The sequence below is a fragment of the Centropristis striata genome, chromosome 24 (genome assembly GCF_030273125.1).
Source record: "Centropristis striata isolate RG_2023a ecotype Rhode Island chromosome 24, C.striata_1.0, whole genome shotgun sequence".
Classification (NCBI taxonomy): domain Eukaryota; kingdom Metazoa; phylum Chordata; class Actinopteri; order Perciformes; family Serranidae; genus Centropristis; species Centropristis striata.
The window spans coordinates 9,604,688-9,625,611 of record NC_081540.1 but is presented as its reverse complement, the minus strand read 5'-3'; the positions used below and the strand labels follow the sequence as shown (position 1 = coordinate 9,625,611).

At 39.9% G+C, this 20,924-nt stretch overlaps 1 protein-coding gene across 1 annotated transcript in view; it reads right to left on the bottom strand.

Moving 5' to 3' along the window:
- LOC131962809 (nck-associated protein 5-like) overlaps positions 1–20,924 on the bottom strand; it is a 142,762-nt gene that overhangs the window by 56,972 nt on the left and 64,866 nt on the right. The window contains exon 4 of the mRNA XM_059327891.1: positions 15,775–15,908. Within this exon, the coding sequence (XP_059183874.1) occupies positions 15,775–15,908 (134 nt within the window). The remainder of the gene's footprint in view (positions 1–15,774; positions 15,909–20,924) is intronic.

Here is a 20,924-nt window from a genome sequence, read left to right as displayed (position 1 = left end):
GTACAGTACTTGAGTAAATGTTCTCAGTTACATTCCACCACTGTATATTAGTTTGTGGTATTTTTTTTTATCATGCTTGCTTCATAATTCTTCTGGTAGCTCTGACTGAGTGTGAGAATGAGACGAGGCAGGCAGGGCAGAGGAGGACGCCACAAGCCTCACCATCTGTCCAGGCTGAGCCATAAAGCCGACTGTAATCAGGCCGCTCGCTGCTGACTGAACAGTCGAGGAGGCAGGCGGGCCGAGCTGGTGGCAGATTGCTCCAGTTCCTGCTTTAAATGCCGGCCTTAATCAGCACAACCTATAGAGCAAAGAGGACGTGACACGGACAGCTTTAGAGTCCGGAGACGCTGACACCGGGTCAAGGACTAGCTGACAGGCATGATCAGCATGGCAAGTAGGGGTAGTAGCACTTGGACTGAGGGGATTTGGGCAGGTGACCACCTACAGATATAGCCCACAGTGAGACTCGGGTGTATTGTGATGACATGCAGGTCACAGAGGTGAGCATCTGTTTTCTGAAAGATAAATCCCTGGCGATCTTGGAAAAACCCAGAAGGTTGTTCAAAGTCCTGGTTTAAACGCATTTCCAGAGACCTTAAAGCAGAAGTGTGGACTCGAGTCACATGACTTGGACTCGAGTCAGACTCGAGTCATGAATTTGATGACTTTTGACTCGACTTGACAAAATGATAAGAGACTTGCAACTCGACTTGGACTTAATAACTTGTGACTTCACTTGGACTTGAGCCTTTTGACTTGCTACCCAAAGATTAAAAAGTCTGTTACTAAGGACCGCTCTATTAGGGCTGGGCGATATCGACCAAAAGGTTATAGCCTGATATATTTAGGCTGAATATCGATATACGATATATATATATATAATGTTCTTGCAAAAAAAAAGGGTAACGCTTTCTAATAAGGTTCTTAATGACCATTAATTAACAAGTAATAAGACATTTTTCTCGCTTTAGATCCGGTAGTTGCAAAAAGCATAGTTAACTTATAGTTAACTTATAATAGATGAGCAATAAAGTATATTTCAATATCAATAAGCAAACAAAATAAGATTAATAAAGGCATGGCAAAGACATAATGGGTGGGTCATGGGTGTTTGTAATGCCATTATTAACACTTATATAAGCTTATAAACACACAATAATGTTAATAAGCATCTTGTAAGGACTTACAAGGGCCTTATTACTTGTTAATTAATGGTTATTACAAGGACCTTAATATAAAGCGTAACCAAAAGACTCGAAAAGACTCGAAACTCAAACTGTAGGACTTGGGACGACTTGAGACTTGTCAGTCTTGACTCGGGACTTGAGGGCAAAGACTTGAGGCTTACTTGTGACTTGCAAAACAATGACTTGGTCCCACCTCTGCTTTAAAGGCATAAAAAATAATTTCCAATTCATATGGCACTATACAAAACAATCCCCAAATTCCTTAGTGTTAAAAAATGGCGAACCAAAAGTGACACAAAATGATTTATTATTGCAGAGAAATTGTTTGTGAAAGTCACATATTGCCATCCTGCTCGCTATTTTGTTGATTTGGTCCACTAAAACTCAAACAGGCTGCCGGCAGAAGAAATATGAGATATGTGCAGGATAAATATGTAAATGTGGGTCTTTTAAAATTAAACCTGAAATGAGAAATAGCGGAAATATCATTAGGCGAGCCAGCAGATGGAGTCGGAATTATTCTAATGCAGCATGAATGAAAACATGTGCCAAATGAGGCAGGCAAGCAATTAATGTGAGATTAAATGAATGATAGCAGAGTGTGTTTTTGTAGCTGATGTGGTCATAGATAGACAGGCAGATCCTGCATACATTTTGAGACAAACTTTCCAGCAATGACCTTTGCATTAGAGAGTGGCAGGATGGGAAGAAACACTGGTGCTGGAGGAGGAGGGGAGGTGTGGATGTGGTGCTGAGGCTGAGGCTGTTTTTAGGGGATTCATGCACACCTGAAAGAGCTTTTGTGGGAGCTCTGGAGCTCCCTTTGCTTTCCATACCTCCTCCATTTCAAAGTCACATCAAGCACAGATGTGTGGCATCTCACCGGACAGACTTTTGACAGCAGAGAAAGAGCACTGCAAGACTTTGAAGTTTAGCATTGGAGCTGAGGGACTGGAGATACTTAATGTGGACGGCAAGACTGGGTCCATTTGGAAGGAAGATTTATTCTATTCTGGACTTCTCTGTACTCTCAGTTCTGTAATCCCCATTTCCATACCTGTAGCATTAAGAAATCTTCACGCTGTAATCAAAAATCCCTTCCCGAAAATTCTCGCTCTGAAGTGAACACAGGATTTTGCTTAAACTACTACTAATCATCTCATTTTCTTTGGCAAACCATGCAGAGCAGTAACACAAATAAGAATGCTTTGGACAATTACCTTGTAGTAATCACTATTGATGCTGCACTGATTGCTTTAACCAACAAACTGCTTCTTCTAACGCTATTTAAAAGCACTTATTTTCAATCAAAGCGCCAATAAATCGCGCGAGAGAGCTAATTATGATTCCAAAAAAGCCTCAAAAAGTGCATTTAAATAATGAAATGTAAGCAGTAAATCCAGCTAAGGACAGAGCAGGACAAGTGTCCAGCAAAACATCCCATAAAATAAACAGTGTAATTTGTCATTACTGTAAATTCAGCCTCCTAAATCCTATTTATATGTGAGAGGGAGTCTGCTAAATGCTTATGATGGATGGACTATAACTCTCAGATGACAGAGCATTACTTTACATAAAAAACACAGTCTTGCTCAGTGAGATAGTGTGATTAATCTCAAAGTGCTCGCCAACGACCTATTGAAAACATCATCCGGGGGAAGGAGAGAGAGGACGAATGTTTTTAAGGGCCGTATGTGGAGGCGAAAGCAAATTCTGACTTCCTTGACCCCCTCGCTGTGCAGGCTGAATTTCAAACGTGGCGTTCATCAGCAGTCCAGGAAATACAATTACAGGTCCAATCAATTTTCAGCCTCAGGTCTGACGATCTCCAGGCCAACGCATCCCCCACACAGAATACACACACGTCTTTGATGTGACAGCGAGGCATGGAGGTGAGCAAAGTGATGCATCATCACAACACACCGGGACAATTAAAGGTGAAATACGTCGTGTCGACCGGCTGACAAACTCGCGGTTAACATATGAAAAACTTCCTCTCTTCCTCCTCGCCGTTTACCTGTCAAAAGTCACAATGACTTCAAACGACGGAGCGTTTCATTCAAAACTATTTCTATTCAGTGGCTTCACACAGCTCCAGCCTTCAATGACAAATTCCTTCACAGACCTGAGAATGATCAAAGGACTCGAAACCTCTCTGAAAAGCTGACAATCTCGGCTCAAAACTTACCCCATCTTGAGTTTCTCTCCATTTTTTACACCGCCGTGTTTTCGGAAAAAAGCCAGAAACACTGTGCAGATATCCCTGAGCTCCATATGAAGAGACATCCGAGTGCAGCGGCAGTGTAGTCTCACAGTGCCATAAAGTGACCCAGACACTATTGCTGGAAATGTGGGTCTCTAGGCTAAAATAGGCCATGCAGTCATCATATAAGCCTGAGTGCTTTTCGCTCAATCGACAGACAGCGTGGTTTGTCCCGTGGCCGGGTTACCAAGTCAGCCTGACAGCAGATCTCCTGTTCTCATTTTCGACTTGCCGTGTCTCCAGTGTGTCATTATCCCACACTGGCTCTGTGCAAAGACAGTGATCTGGCAGGCAAAGACTTTCCCATATGTCCCATGTTAAGCCCTCTCCAAAGGAGGAGAGCCCCTGCTGGGCGGCAAGCAGGCCGGTAGTCTTGGATCAGACGGGAATCAGGGAAGGGCTTGCACAACTAAAGACAGGGATCCCCCTGTTTTATCAGTGTGTGTCTCTGTGTGTGTGTGCAAGCAGTCGTGTGCATCTTCATTGGTGATTAAGAGGCTTTGGCTTCTCTAAAATCAACACTTTCCGTGCAAGAGCAGCTAACACAGAGGCTGCATGCCAGGACACTCGCTCCACGATAAGAGATCTCCGCTCTATGCGATCTCCTCTCCAAATATGACACTTTTTATTAATTTTTACATGTTTATTTTAGTCGTCGCTCTCCTGCCAACGACTGCCTGCATCTTTCACAGCTCCGACCAAGCAGGAGATGCTGCTCGCCCCCCTGCCATGGTTGGATGTTTGAGTTGCCAGCATTCCTTGGCAGCAGCATGTTAGCTACACTATCTACAGTATATTCTGATTTAAAAATAAAAGCCTGGCTTTTTGCACAAACTGGAGAGCAATATGGGAGGTTTTAAGAGGGAGACTGATACTGATTCATAGGGAAAAAAATCCCCAATAACCAATACTTTTTGGAAAGAATGAAAGAAGCCTTTTGTATGTGAATTTTGCACCAATTTTGCACAAATATCATTATACTGAGATACTTAGATGGCCAACAAACAGCTCTATTTAAGAATATTTAATTTTATTATACATTAAACATACAATATACTACATGGTAAACCCATTTTAGAGGTGAAAACTGAGAAAATAAATACATAAATAAATATAAGGACCAGCTAAATAACTATCTTATGTTCAGCAGTCTATTGATGACCATTTAAATCAATAAATAAAAAAATAAAATAAATAAAATACAAATAAATAAGAACTGCATGTTCATTATCAGTAAAGTCATACCATTTAAATACATTTTAAAAATTAAAAAATAGATAAAAAATAAAATTAAAATAAATAAAGTTTAGTGCTGTATGTTCACAGTCAGTCTATTGATGACCATTTAAATCAATAAATAAAAAAATAAAATAAATAAAATACAAATAAATAAGAACTGTATGTTCATTATCAGTATACCAATTTTAATACATTTTAAAAATTAAAAAATAGATAAAAAATAAAATGAAAATAAATAAACTTTAGTGCTGTATGTTCACAGTCAGTCAATTGATGACCATTTAAAAAAATAAAAAATAATATAAACAACAGTACTGTATGTTCAATATCAGTCAACTGCTGACCATTTAAATAAATAAAAAAATTTTTTAAAAACGAGCTAAATAAACTTTTGTGCTGTATGTTCACAGTCAGTCAACTGCTGACCATTAAAATAAAGAATAAATGAAAAAATGAATAAATATCTAACACCATTCCTAAATCGCCCCAAGCTTCGTTTTCTGCATTAGAGTTCGGGTTCTAGCTTTTCTTTCTTCACTTGGAAACAAGACTTTGTACTGGAGATAAAGATAACATCATAAAATCCATAGTAACTTGTTTAATCTTCAGTTACAGAGAGCTGAATGTGAGTTTTAACACGATTCAGATGGGAGTCAAACACTTGGATGAACAGACACGAACCTCTTAACATTTCATCCTAACAAGAGAGAAGTGGCAAAAGATGGAAAGTAGCAGAGATCGGTGGAGATGCGTCAGCTCTCCTGCCTCTGACTCTGTTCACACTCTCACTTTATCAGCGCTGTCAGAAGCTCAGGTTTGGCCGAGACCCTCTAATCAGATTTGACCGGTGAACAATTGGAAAATCCTTAAGCTGCTGAAATGATAGGGAGAACAATCACCTGGTTGTGCGGCTGAATCGAGGCCATCGGGGGCCCTCGCGTGACTGCTGCATCGACTGCTACAATCGCCTTATCTGACCTCACCGGGCCCCTGCGAAACTGTCCATTTTGGCACAAGAATATTCCATTCTTCTTCTCAGACTCCTTTCCAGAAAATCACTTATGTACGCCCACCGGGTGATTGCCTAGCTTAACTGGACGCTAAGCCACTCTTATCCTCTTAGAGCTGTTTTGCAGAAAACATGCAAGGAGACCCTTTCTTAGACGTGACCTAAATGAAGAGAGCCCAAATGCCCGGGAACTTCCAGTTAGGAGCCTTGAGGACAGTTCAGGGTTGTAAAAAGTCATGCACATCAGTCATGCATGTTACAGCAGGGTAGCATTACAAAGGTCCTCGCCCTCATGACCGCTGACTTTCGTGCGCGACCTTTAACCTTATCAACAAGACACACATGCTGCCGAAGGAGAGATCAAGAGGCCAAAGCGTTTAGTATTCTCTGACAGTCATATTTCATTCCAATATCTCACCAACTGCTGTGAAAAACAACTTTTTTGGGGTTGTGTTTTTCACCCAGGATGCCCATTTAACTCCATCAAAATACAAGTCATGGAAAAAAAATATTTGACCATTGTTTTCTTCAATTTGTTGTTAATTTTATTGTCTGGTACAACTAAAGGTACATTTGTTTGGACAAATATAATGATTACAACAAAACTAGCGGATACAATTTTAAATTAAGAGCTGATATCTAGACATTTTCCATGGTTTTCTTGATAACCAAATTTTGGACTAATATAATTAAACGGAGGTACTTAGAAGGCTGCTTTCTAAAACAAACAGCTCTATTTAAGAATATTTAATTTTATTATACATTAAACATACAATATATTACGTTGTCAGCCAATTTTAGAGATGAAAACTGAGAAAATAAATACATAAATAAATAAAACAAATAGTTATTTAAATATCTTATGTTCAGCAGTCAATTGATGACCATTTAAATAAATAAAAATAAAATAAACACCAGTACTGTATGTTCAATATCAGTCACCTGTTGAGCATTTGAATTAAATACATTTTTTTAAATAGCTAAATAAAATATGTGCTATATGTTCACGGTCAGTCAATTGCTGACCATTTAAATAAATAACATAAAATTTCTTGATAATAACCAAAATCATTATCAAGAAAACGATGGAAAATGTCTAGATATTATATTTTTGTTGTTATCATTATATTTGTCCAAACAAATGTACCTTTCGTTGTACCAGGCATTAAAATCAACTACAAATTGGAGAAAACAAGGATGGTCTAATTATTTTTCCCATGACTGTACACTTAATTATAAATATAGTTTAATTACAAATCACATTGATTATGATTGCATTCAAACAACTCTCTCAGACAACTAAATAAAGTCTTTCCAGGATCACCACAAGGATTTTACTAGAAGATCAGTTGGATGCAACTGCAGACTAGTCTCTAAAGAGCGTAAATTAAAAGGGACATATGGAGGGAACCAGATTTAGGTTCTTCCTCTTTTATCCTTCCAGCGGTCCCTCTACATTTGGAAGGATTTAGAGTGCAACTTCATGATGGCTGTCCCACATGTTCACCTCTGGCCAAAGGAAGCAGTTAGCAACGAGGAAGCATTTGGTCCTCGACAACCCTTCGCTGCTTCTATCTCCCCCAATGGGTTACAGGCATGTGTGTTCCACATGTGAGACGGAGACAGAGACTGAAAAAGACATCCCAGTGGGAAACCTTAGTCAGGATGACAGCATGGGGTCCATTAGTTAGACAAGGAGCCGGAAAGATGGAGTAGGTGCGGGGTAAAGATGGAGAGTAGGGCTAGAGTATGATACTGTCAAAACCTAATATAGAGTTGTGTGTAATGTATCCGTCAGTTGACAGAAAACTAATTGGGAACTATTTTCATAAAGAGACAATACTTGTGCGTCATAAATGTCAGTTCATAAACACACATGAGGTTAATTTCTACAGCTTTTACTAGGCTGGTGATGGCTTCTTCCTAAAACGTGTATATTTTTTGCCTGCATAGGATTTTTTTTAAATGCTGGAGTATTTGTCTTTGTATTCTTGCCATTTCCTGATACACAATTCAAGATTTGGAACTGTGCACGCTGATGCTTTCCATCAAAGCTACTTCTAGAACTGATTATTCTTTGAAGTCATTGTAATAAATGTGCTGAAAATGTATAGAAACGGGTGGGTGAAATGACCCTTTAATGGTTTAATTAATTTCAAATGCAAAGCATATTCTCCATGGTGTCATAATTACATGCAAGGCAATTTGCACCAAGTGATGCGAATTAGAAGATGCAAAAGATTAGTTAAGTTAAAATTATTTAACTGACACAACAAATGTGTGTGACGCTGTGCCATGAAAGTAAGTAAAGCACTGAGATGCTACTGACATCCCTGATATCTTGAATCAAAGTACCTAAACAAAACATGTTCAGATTGTCAAAGACTTTATCATGACATCTTAATTGTCACTGTGATATTAAATAATGATTTATGTAAACCCACAGCAACCACTGTTTTCACACTATTTTCATTGGGTTTAATTTACCAGCTCTTAACTTTGATTGTTTGTCTTGATCATGATTACTCAATGCTGCACTTCTGGTGTGAGCAACAAGAAAAAAAGCTGCAGTTTTAGTGAAAATCATGCTGTAAAACCACTAACCTAGCTTTAGAACAATATATAAAAGACAGTTTAATCACTAAATAAATGTATGTAAATGCCGGAAGTGAAGTAGTTCCAATGGTGACATGACTACCGTAAATTAAGATGGTTATTTAATTTCAAATATTAAAATTTTTGATTTACATGCTGCCTCTGGTTTGAGGTGTTCCGGGCACCTCCACCTGGTAGGAGGCCCCTGGGAAGACCCAGGACCCCTCGGGGTCCTCCAGGAGGAGCTGGACCAGTGGCCAGGGAGAAGGAAGTCTGGAATACTTTGCTTAACCTGCTGCCCCCGCGACCCGGCCCCGAATAAGTGGATGGATGGTTGGATGGTATTGTAGATTATGTTAAAAAAATCAAGCATTCTTAAAGGAGTATATCTGAATGAATGCATATTCCTACCCTTGTGAAACTAACATCAGCATTTTTCAAACTTCACAAACTTTGTACAAACCCTCAAAACAAATACTAGAAGTATATGACAGGGCGTTTTCTGTAAAAATGCCCATTTGTTGCTCGTATGACGCACGGATAAAAAATGTACTTATAAAACATTGAGTGTGATGGTCGCCGCTGTGTATATGTGTCAATCAGAGCAGCTGCCAGACAACCAAATCTATACTGCAACCATGAGGTCAGTATGAATTACACGCTCTTTGGCTTTAGGCTACAATCTGCTAGCACCCGATTCACAGGCAAGAGAGAACCGGCGAGCTATCATGATGTGAGCACGGGTGCCCTACTTCTGCAAAAGCTTGTAATCTGACCTCTTTCGGCATGCCTATAAACATCATAACCAGCATGTTTAATCCAAGGCGGAAGTGAGCAGGGAGGGTCGGAGTGTGCGTATACAAGTGTTTGTGATTGTCTGACATAGTTACAAGCAAGTAATAGGTCGCACTTTGACCCACAAACCCAGCATGGCGCTTAGTAAGTGAACAGACTTTGTTCTCTTTTATAAAAGATTGGTACCAAAGCTCTCATGTGGGCTGGTAATTTAGTTCAAGTGATAGAGTAGAACAACCCAAATTAAGTTCAATCAGACATAATTCCCTGTTCGAATTTGGAAGTTAAAGAGAGAGGCTGAAATGGACCAATAAATCCTTTTAAATATGAGGTGCTCCCGAAATAGTCCAGACACCTATTATCTATTTAACAGCCCTCGTCCCCATTGGGCAGGAGTAAGGAAGTAACTTCAAAAGACTGACCCCCCTCCATCCTGTTAATGACCCCAGATGTGTCGTCTTGAACAGGGGCTTGATTCATCCGGCTAAATCCTGCAGCCGCCAAAGGCATGCAGGGGGGCTGTTTGGAAATTAAAACACTTGGTCCAGGCGTGGCTGGATGTTTGGATGATTAGAGGCGAGGGCATTGATCTGCAAACAGAGCGCAATCACTCAGCTCCCTCTCTGAGCATATTTGCCGCTCCAGCTGTGCAGTCCGGAGGAGCGGGCTGGTAATGAGAGTAGCACATGAATGCATACACCCGTTTCTGCAACTTCGCTCTGCGGACCGTGGAGAGATCTCAACCCGAGCGTGACTGTCCAAACAACACGTCCAGACTTGAAAAGCGTTGCCATTCTTCCCTGTTTGCATCATCGGCCTCCGACACACACACACACACCCGCCGCATCCACACATGTTCTCACACACTGAGTAATGCGCAGAAAGAATACACTGCTGAGACATAAATCTGCAGGCACCAGTCATCGTCTGCTGTTGTTGTTAGTCTAGCCGTAAGTCTCCCATATCCTGCCACGAAGAGGGCCCTTCAAGACAGCAATGATTCAAAGTCAAGTGGACCGGGTCGGCTGTAAACGCCCAGGTTTTGCTGATGAGTGCATGTGTGTTCTGGGTGACAATGACGGTGACAGCACAATGAAGTCAAGAGGAATTTATCTCCTACTACCTTTAGCGAACTGGTTTACTTTAAATGCGCCTTACGGGGAACAAAAGCGATAAAAAAGCAAGCAAACAAACGTCAAGATATCAAACCTTGGCTTCTTTTGTGTGGCGTGTGAGCAGACTTATGAGCAGGAGCCGACAAAAGGCCTCTCCTTTTCCCTTTCTAATCTCCATAGCAGGCAGAGGAATGACTACAATAAAGTCTTTAAGAGGATAAGTATGGTAAGCAAAACAAAAACGCAGCGGAGTGAAACCTTTCTGAGAAAACTTCTGCAGACAAAATGCAGCTGCTCTTTACCTGAAAACTGCCTCCCTCATCCTCAGGCCACGTAGGGACCCCAGTGGCCCCCATGTTCCTGTCTGCTCACCGGTCATCTTGTCTGAGTGGCAGCTCAGGAAGGAGGGGGCAAGGCCTCAGAGTGTCCTTGCTTGATGTCCAAATGATGGATTCCTGTCCCTACAATTCATTGACAGATTTTCTAAGCTTGGCTCCTGGTCTTGTCTCCATCTTTTCCTCCATTCCTCTAAGTCTGGCTCTTAAATGTCTCACCCATATGAAGTTACAGGACGTCCAGGGTGGGCCGAGGAGGCTTGCTGGGCTGTGGGCTGGAGTCTCCCACTAATCCGCTGGGAGTTTAATGACGGCAGGCCATGCTAGTGGTGGTGAAGCCCTGGGGGGTTGACCCAAGTCAGGAGGGGCTGGGCATGTGACCCACACCAGGCTATGAGCCCAACTGGTTGGGGGGAGGGTGTGTGGATATATGTGTGTACACCTATGTCTGGAGCTAAATGGCCAGTCACTTGAGGAATGCAGACTTTCTGATCTCAGCCGTGAAAACACACGAAAATTGAGCTTTTTTAGTGGATGAAGGTAGAAAAATAAAAGCCACTTGTTTGGGGGATTCCTTGCCTTACATCTAACCCTGCCGAACAAAAGCTGCAAAGAGCTGACAGTCCCCGGAGTTCGTCTGGCTCCAGGAGTGACTGTCTGATCTTTTTTTTTGTTGTTGTTGTGGATATGCCTGTTTGTTCATGTGTGTGTTTCTGTGCGACTCTAACAAGCAGCTCATTACCTTTTGTCTCATATCATCACAGAACACCTCTGTCTCCCGGTGCAAGGTACAAAAAAGAGAATTAAGCATTTAATGAAATCTGACTGGACCCTATTTTTGGCAAGGTTTGAAAAAAAAACCATTTAACGCACGCATTTGCATAATGTTTGATATCTTCGCTGTAACATTTTGGCTGGCTTTCATCATTCAAAATTGCTACGCCTGCGACTCCCCTGATTTCGCCGCCGTCCTCATGATTCAAAGCGCAACCTCAATTAATTAGCAATCGCAAATCAATTGTTGCCTGAGGTCAAACAGATTCCGGTCTATTTAAAAGATTGGATGTCCACTTAACATGATTTGCGGGTGTTATCTTGAAAGACACATTGATGAACTGAGGTTTCTATTCCCCTAATGTGCAACAAATACAAGCCAAAATCAATCAGGAGATATAGATGAAGGTCTCGCTGAGCAGTAGGCGCACGAATACTGTCACTGTGTATGTGTATATGAAACATACATCCATATATCTATAAACTGAAAACAGCAGAGCAAGCAGCAGATGTATGTAGGGCAAAGGTTCATGGGTAGACACTTGTTAGTAGCCTGGTGACCGAGTTATCTTTTCTTTTTTTTTTTCTCCCTGGCTTGTAAGTTGCTAATTAAAGTGACCTCACTGGTGTCCCATCTGCCACCACGGCACAGAGCCACCGATTATTGGCTGCCATGTAAGCATGCTAATCCACTGAAGGGCCAGGTACGCGTAAACACACTCCACACACTCCACACACACACACTTTGCTCGTTCATTCACATTCAGATAAGCGCTCAGCAACGCTTAAACAAAGATTAAGACTCTGACAGTGAGACTGAAATCCTGTTAGTGTGTTTGTGCGGAGGTGGAGGGAGATATCTTTGGAACTTAGGGAAGGGAAGCCCTTAGGAGTCACAAAAACATTGACGACGCGGAGCACGGAAATTACAGCAATCCAGCATGATGACAATGAGCAACACGACTGGAATGACAACGGCTGAGTGAGGTGCGAGGTTGGCTGAACATCCCCTCCTTCGATAAGGGCTTTTTGAGGACATAATGGAATCTTTGTCTGTATTGCAGAGCCTCAGTCTCGCCACCATCCAATGAGAACCATCCATCTGGGCGACCTCTGCCATGGCGACAAATTCATTTGTCTCCATGGGGACCTGTGCAGGACCCAATCAGGGATAAGCTTTATACATTTCCCAGCTAATAGAGACTCTCATACTGCTACTGCCCTATCTACTAATTCACCCTTACAGTACATCTGCCCTCTTTTAAGAGTCTTACCAGAAGAGGGAATGTACTCCACAAATATTATCACTTTCTCCTGGCGAGGTGGGCAGAGAATACAATAACTCTACACACAGGTCAGACAGGAGATACTTGTGTCTAACCACCAATCCTGCACAGTAAGAACTGTGGAAATGTGGACAGGTGCAGCCAGCTGTGCTAGGAATATAAAATTGGTTGAGACAGGTTGATGATGTAGTATGTACTTCGGACTAAACAAGAAGCATGGATGGATTACAGAATGGGGCGAAAGGGAATAAAAGTGTCAGGGACCCTTGGGTCAGAGACACATACCACAAAAATACAAAAAAATGACTACAACATCTGCATGGAAATGCAAAACAGCTCCAATGAACCTCACAACTGTATAAAAAAAGGCACAAAACAACAGTAAAGAGATTCAAAATGAGTAATTTCCTTATCCGAACTAAGGCCAGAAACGGGCTATAAAACTCTAAAAGCCCTCTGAAGTAAATTTGTGATTAATGACATTAGACTATATACATAAAACTGACTAAAACAAACAAAAAAAACCCCACAAAAAACAACTGCAAAAAGATGCAAAATCATTTAAATAAGGAGGAAACAACCGCAGACAAACTATAGCTACCAAAATAGCAAAAACAATTACAAGAGAGAATTACAGAGAGATGCAAAAAACTACAAAGACATGCAAAACAACTACAAGAAGATGCAAAATTATTACAAAGATAATCAAAACAGCTACGAGAAGTGCTTAATGACTACAAGGAGATACAAAACAACTACAGAGAGATAAAAAAACGACTACAAACACACACAAAACAACTACAAAGAGACAAAAACAAGCTATAAAGTACTGCAAAACAACTACAGAGAGATAGAAAACACCTACAAAGAGACACAAAATAACTACAAAAAGACCAAAATGATTAGAAAACAACTAGAAAAAACATAAAAACAATTACTATGAGACACAAAACAACTACAAAGAGACAAAACGAGCTATGAAGTACTGCAAAACAACTACAAAGAGAATCAAAACGACTACAAAGAGCTGTATAACAACTACAAGGAGACACAAATCAACTACAAAGAGACAAAAACAAGCTATAAAAAACCCATTGTTTCATAATTTGCAGGAAGTTCTGATATACCAACTGGAAATTACCTTTAAACCATCATTTTAGAGGTGATATCCTATGGACTGTTACAGACATACAACTCAAAGAGAAATGTGATGAAATGCTGTAATAAACTGCAGCTGAAAGAAACTTGTAAGTCTGTGGTTGTGTCTGCATGGTATGAAAGTTGCTTTTATGGAAGGATGTTAGCACGCCGAACATAATTGAGAAACATCACTGAGTTAAATTCAGAGGCATCAATGGTACATTTAAATATGTGATAAATCTTTGGAATGGCTCTTAAATATTTTATTCCTCCCCTGGCGGCGACTCTGCCCTCGTCTGCACTATAGCACCGGGACTATTAAAATGTACAGGATTTTCTCCACCAACTTAATGAGAAGATAAGCAGTTAATGTGAAATCCTCTGGACTTTCTTTTTTTTTTTCCCGCGTAAGTAAAGCACTGAATTCCTATCGCCTAATTAAGGCATCAACTGGGCTCCGACTCTTGATGTGCCGCCCCTCTCTGTCACACCTCGGCGGCTGCGAGATGGAGGAACAGCTCATGAATTAGAGGTTACTGAAGTTATGACAAGAGTATTGTTTGAGCACTTCACGCTTTACAAGTTCTCACTTTCAAAGCCGGAGCAATGCATCAAACCATCTTTTGCTGATGACAAGGTCAAGCGACTAAAGGGAAATCCACTGAAGTAGTCAGCGTATCAAGAACAAAGAAATGAAGAAACTGCGAGGGCAAGTGCACTATATTGATTCTTTAGTTTATAAAGATCAAGTGCTGATTGCGGGAAATTGCTGCCAAAAGTCAGTGACCTTTATTGAAAAGACATGGAAGCCCAGTCTCAGAAACTTTTGTTTTGGATTGCAAATCCAAATGATTAAAAGATCTATTTTGGGAGTCATTTTAGTAATGTAACTTTTGTCTATCTTCTAGGTTGTAATGTCCATTAAGACGACTTGCACCATTGCCTGAAATTGTTCTGTTTTTCAGGAAATTGTTATTTATTTGACTCTTAAGTACCTTAAAAGTATGATATCCACTTCCACATTATAATGTGTTTAAACTACAAGACATATGTTTTGGATATCGTTTAAATAATGACATTATCCCAAATGATAAAGAGAATTTTTTTCTTATTTTGGTCGCCAGAAATTGTCATAAACTAACTTTTTATCCACTTTTGAGCCACATTTTTACAATACACTTTCGCTGTCGGACGTTTGGATTTTAAGATTCGAGAGAATCAAGATGAACAAATATTAGCTGCAGCTCGGCTCAAAGCTCCTCCACGTCCTGTCTCTGCCAAACAGCATTGGAGAAACACTAATTTTTTAATGTGGAACTGCTTTATTCAGTGTTTTTACTGGTTTTAATCACATGATCTGTTTGTTTTAAAGAGTGGGAGACCTCTGCAGGTAATTCAGTTTGCGGTAAAAACCTCCTGAATGATGAAAAATGGAGGAATTTTAACCGGGAGAAGGTGAACTCCCATGATCCCACGCTACTTTATGACATCACCAAGCTCCATCATTTTGGTTTTGATCGAGAGAAAGTCACACATTGTGCCTTTAAATACTTGCAGTAGCACGGGCTGGATTCTATCCTAACATACAGTCATGGAAAAAACTATTAGCCCACCCTTGTTTTCTTCAGGTTCTTGTTCATTTTAATGCCTGGTACAACTTTTGCATTTGTTTGGACAAATATGACTTTAACAACAAAAATAGCTCATAAGAGTTTTTTTTTATTTAAGAGCTGATATCTAGACATTTTCTACGGTTTTCTTGATCATGATGTAGGTTATTATCAAGAAAACCATAGAAAATGTCTAGTTATCAGCTCTTAAATGAAACTCTTATGAGCTATTTCTGTTGTTATCATTATATTTGTCCAAACAGATGTACCTTTAGTTGTACCAGGCATTAAAATGAACTAGAAATTGAGGAAAACAATGGTCAAATAATTTTTTCCATGACTGAATATTGGATAATATGCTCTTCTACGTCATATTAAAACAACTAACATCTGTATAAGATCTCTGCTCTTAGAGTCATTTACCTGGAGAATTGCTGCTGCAGTGAAACCATCTGCGCCCGTCCCAGCTCTGACTCCTCCGTCACTTCCCGGAGACGCTTCTCGCTCTCCAGTCGCAGGCGTCGCTCTTCCTCTAGCTCGTGGATCAGCTTTTCTCGCTGCGGACACAAAAATAAGAATCTTTATCTGTCGGCCGAGTGTGTGGCCTAAAGGCTCAAAAGATCACACGTGCCATAAATATGTTCCTTAAGTGTAAGTCTGTGAATCCCTGACGGCTCTGGGGATCATTTTTGACCTTCGTTGGGAAAGGTTAAGTGGAAACAGAATTATAATCATGACAAAAGTCTGTAAAAAAAAAAAAAAGTCCCCAAACATCTTTTGTGTAATACCCAACAAATAAGGCCATGATGACATTTACGTTGCCAGATTGGCATGACTTCCATAGTTTGTTGTTTCTTTGCGATGTTCTTAATGAACCTCCTCTTCCTTCTGTTGCTATGACAGAAAGTTCACACTAAATGTCAAACAACATCACCAAGCCTAGGCTCTGCAAACTCATACTTTCTCTACTCTCTTACTTGGCATGAGGCGTGCATATTAACAGCATCAAGGACACAGAGCCTCCACACTTTCTATAGTCAGCTTACACTGAGAAAACACGCACAGATGATACAATAATTATGAATAGCTTGCCACAACTGCAGCTATTCCTCTTATCTTCCCCCCACACACTGTTTGTGTTATTTTTTTTTACAATGTTGTTGCTTGGAAACTTTGCACAAAAACTTGTTTTTATGCGTAAATATGACCTCACTTGACTTGACTATTGATGGATGTTTTATTCAGAAGCAGCAGCTCATGAGCGAGAGGTAAAACTGAAGAGGCACAAAATTAAAGCTTTCACTCATTTCTCTATAAATTAACCCTATAAAGCCTTGAACCTACTGACAAATTATTAATTTTTTGTGTCATATTTTATACATCAGGTCTTTTTGTGCAATGTGTTGCTCACAGTTGGTTTTTGTTGAACTAACAAAAACATATAAAACCTAATATTTTTAATCAATTTAACCTTTGACTTTTCTTTTAACATTTCCCTCAAACATACAAAATATTTTTTTCCCATATAACACAACATCATACATCTGCTGATATAAAGTTTTCATGCAGCAATGATGACTCCACCAGTGGAACCAGCTAATTATTTTTGCTGCATCTGGTATTTTTGTGCAATTTGTTGCTCAGTTTGTTTATCTTCAACACATCTGCAAAGCTCAATTTATCTATGCAATTTGTATTGTTGGAGAGATATCTAACGTTTACTCTAAATATACCTAATTATGTCAGTTAAACCTTTACTTAGTTTACCTAAATAAGAAAAAGACTTAATGTTGCTTTATTTAATGCAAATTTTATGAAATGCAAAAAAATACCTGCTGTATCAAATTTGATACAACATTTTTGGTAACGCTTTATATTAAGGTCCTTGTAATAACCATTAATTAACAAGTAATAAGGCCCTTGTAAGTCCTTAAAAGATGCTTATTAACATTATTGTGTGTTTATAAGCTTATATAAGTGTTAATAATGGCATTACAAACACCCATGACCCACCCATTAAGTCTTTGCCATGCCTTTATTAATCTGATTTTGTTTGCGTATTGATATTAAAATATACTTTATTGCTCATCTATTATAAGTTAACTATAAGTTAACTATGCTTTTTGCAACTACCGGATCTAAAGCGAGAACAATGCCTTATTACTTGTTAATTAATGGTTATTAAGGACCTTATTATGAAGCGTTACCAAATTTTTTAACACGGTTTTACTATAAATTAAGTTTATCAACTATTAATTCATTTTACATGACATCAGGCCATTAAATACTCCTATTGAAGTATCAGTAACAATGTGAAAGTTTTTCTTATCTTAACTGATTATCTTAACATACTTGAAAAATGATGTGGGTCATTGATTGACGGCAGCCATAATCAATGTCTCAAGTTAATTACAGATCCCTAGTGGATCATCCAGGTACTGCATGTATCTGAATGTATACATCAGGTTTTCAGGGGAAAAATATCACACTAATGATGTAGAGGTCTCGTGTATCAAATATACATTTGGCTTTATAGGGTTAACATTTAAATGACTTTAATAGCAGAGTGTGATTCCTCTGAGACTTGGTGTGAGTTAACCCCATCATCCTCATGAGGAACTTTCAAAGTTTGCAAGGTCTCCCCAGATCACAAAACCATTTTATCTGTCCTTTTTCACCAGAGACAATTCCAAAAATGAAACCCCTTCTTTTTTCACATTTTTAATTGGATTCTTCTCAGTCTGATGGCCTCAGCCACCTGCTCCCAAAAGCGAGAAACGTCCTCGCCTCAAACCCGAACTTCAAAGAATGTGGCCCTGTGCTGGCACGCTCCCTCGGCAAGGAGAGGAAAAATTTGGCATTGCGAGAGCTTTTTTTTTTTTTTTCAGTGACAAAGTTGTGGAGGAGCTTTGAGCAAGTGCTCGCGGCGAGGCTGAGGATTTAAGCTGACTTTCTCCTAGTCTTACGGCCTCCACACAAAGCTTGGCATATTCTGCCGCTGACAATTTATGACAAAGCAATTGGCTCCATTAGGCTGAAGGTTTAAGTGATCAACCATGTGTCACTATCTTGTCAAAAAAAAAATAGATGAAGTTGCTTCTTCTGCAACCGTGCAGTTATTTCAGAGTATTTGAATCTGAGGTGCACTTCATCTTATTTGTTTGGCTTAACAAAGCGAAGACATTTTCTCCCCCCAAAAGAGTGTAAGTAATTATTCTGTCATTCTCAGGCTGTAAATTCAGTAGAGGATTATCCTGTCAGTCGTCTGTAAAAGATTATATATCATCATCTGCCTTGAAAGGTGAGATCAGTGATTGCCACAGAAAATGTAATGACTGTAGAGAGTCTGTGCTGTCTTTTCAGTTGCCAACACAGACTTAATATCTTTTTTTTCATTATTCAGTTGATGCCTTTTCCACACACAAGCATTGTGGGGACATCTAGTGGTGGGAAAGAATAGAAGACACTGATAGAAAAATGTTTTTTTAAACAAAACACACTAAAGATGTTTGTCTCTGTCCTCAGTCGTGATTTAAAGCCACACCATAAAATTAAACTGCAAAGAAAAATATCAAAACAACTGGAAAGCCAGTAAATTACCTACCATTTTAGAAAATTGCCATTTTTTACTGTGACCATACTGCCTTCAATGCAATCATATTTCATTACAGTATATTGTTCCTTGGCAGGGATTCTGTCACAAAAGCAGATTGTAGCTGGGTGAATCGGTCGGGGAGAGAGAATATTAAACCCAAGTCACCATTAAAACCAGTTCTGCTCGTCACTCTGGCTATAAATCCGTGGCTACTATGCGAAGCGGCTCTTTACACAACAGGGAGGCTCTGCCTGTCAGGAGTAATGGCCGCTGTAAATCCAGCCTCACAGAGGCATAAAGCAGTATGTCCCCCTGCCAGGAGCTGGACCTATATATCTGGACCGAAACCAATGGCTTTCTGCCTCTTCTTCATCTTCTCTTTAAGGTAAAAATGAGCCAAGACATGAACATTTAAAGGAGGTCATCCCTGCAAGCATCTTACTAATATTTATGTTTTTAAGCTGCTAATTACAACCTCCAGCATCCAGAAGTTTAGCTGATTTTCACCTCAATGCAAACAACCACAAAGGGCTTTTCTTCACGTACTAATGTGTACAGTATTGTTCAGCAAGTTGGCCTGGATTCTCACAAAAGCACGGTAGCTTTAGTCCTGATTTTTGTTGCCCACATGGCCTAACTAACGCCCCCGGCATAAACCACCGACCACTGTGTGTCTGCTGACAGAGTCTTGCCAACAACCTCAATAACAACGCAGGATTTATGGCCTATGTTGTAGTAAAAAGCCCTCTATTGCTTTTGTTCAATATATAATTTCAGCAATTTAACAAGGCCTGCAGCCATTAAATCAAACATTACCATATCTTTATGTGGCCAGAAATCCCCAGCAATACATAACAGTTCTTCTTGGTTGAAATGTTTATTGTGTGCACCAACTTCAGGGCTTTTTTTTCTGCAGTATGCTAATTGAAAGCATATTCTTTAATAAGCCTTACAAAGGCAGCGCAAATGCAGCCGTGCCCTGGAAGGATATCTCAAAGTCAACGCTGAGATGGGATGAAAACACGCTCGGCAACTTTCTGTGAGAACATTTACTTCAGTTAATCCGTCCACTGATGAGATAATCCTCTCACTTGACTGTCTGTCGTGGCTGGGATGATGAGATGCACTACCCCGGTTTCTCCTGTGGAGGGCAACATTTTCCTGGACTAAAAACGGCTGCAGCCTAAACAAAGCCACCTCTAACAAACAATACAGTAGTTGGAAGGAGGAAAAAAAAAAGCAATATCAAATGGAATAGGCAAAGTAATCTATAAAATGGCCCAGGCTTGATTTTATACCGGTCTACTGAGCCATATATCTGAAACAAGCCCAGATTGGGTGTTTCAGGATTAAATGTGACCTCTGCGCGGCTGCTTTCATTTCCTGCTTGATAAAAAAATGTATCCATCTAGAAATGACACAATTTATCACCATCATGTAAAGCTTGAGATTGAATGGACTGCGGGATGTTATTGATTTCAATACAGCAAACGTGTTAAAATAAATGAAAAATCCGGGATAAAAAAGATAATATATGTGTTGTATTACAACATAGAGTTTGTTATACTACAGCCCAGAGAGCTACTTCTCTCTCTATATCGACATATGTCTAAAATTATATTAGTTGCAGTGGAGCCCCGAATGAACCTTGCCTCTGTAATTGGACAGCATTAGATGGTAATGGTATTCATCCGAGCTGAATTACTAGAAGACTCAAACCCCCCTGATACCCTCCAAGATCCACGGAGGACTCTAAATTAATTAGAGACCTCTGCCTCTCCTTGTTGTGCCTGCAATGCTGTCTCCCATAAAAGAAAAGCTGCAGTGTTATCAGGTTAAGTGCATAAGTACAGTGGCTCCCAATCTGTATGTTGTCCATCTGCAACTCTCTGTCTCTCTCTCTCTATATATATAGATATATGTGTGTGTGTTCATGCAGGGTTTGGGGTACAGTTCAGGGGGCTCAATAATCTCTTCA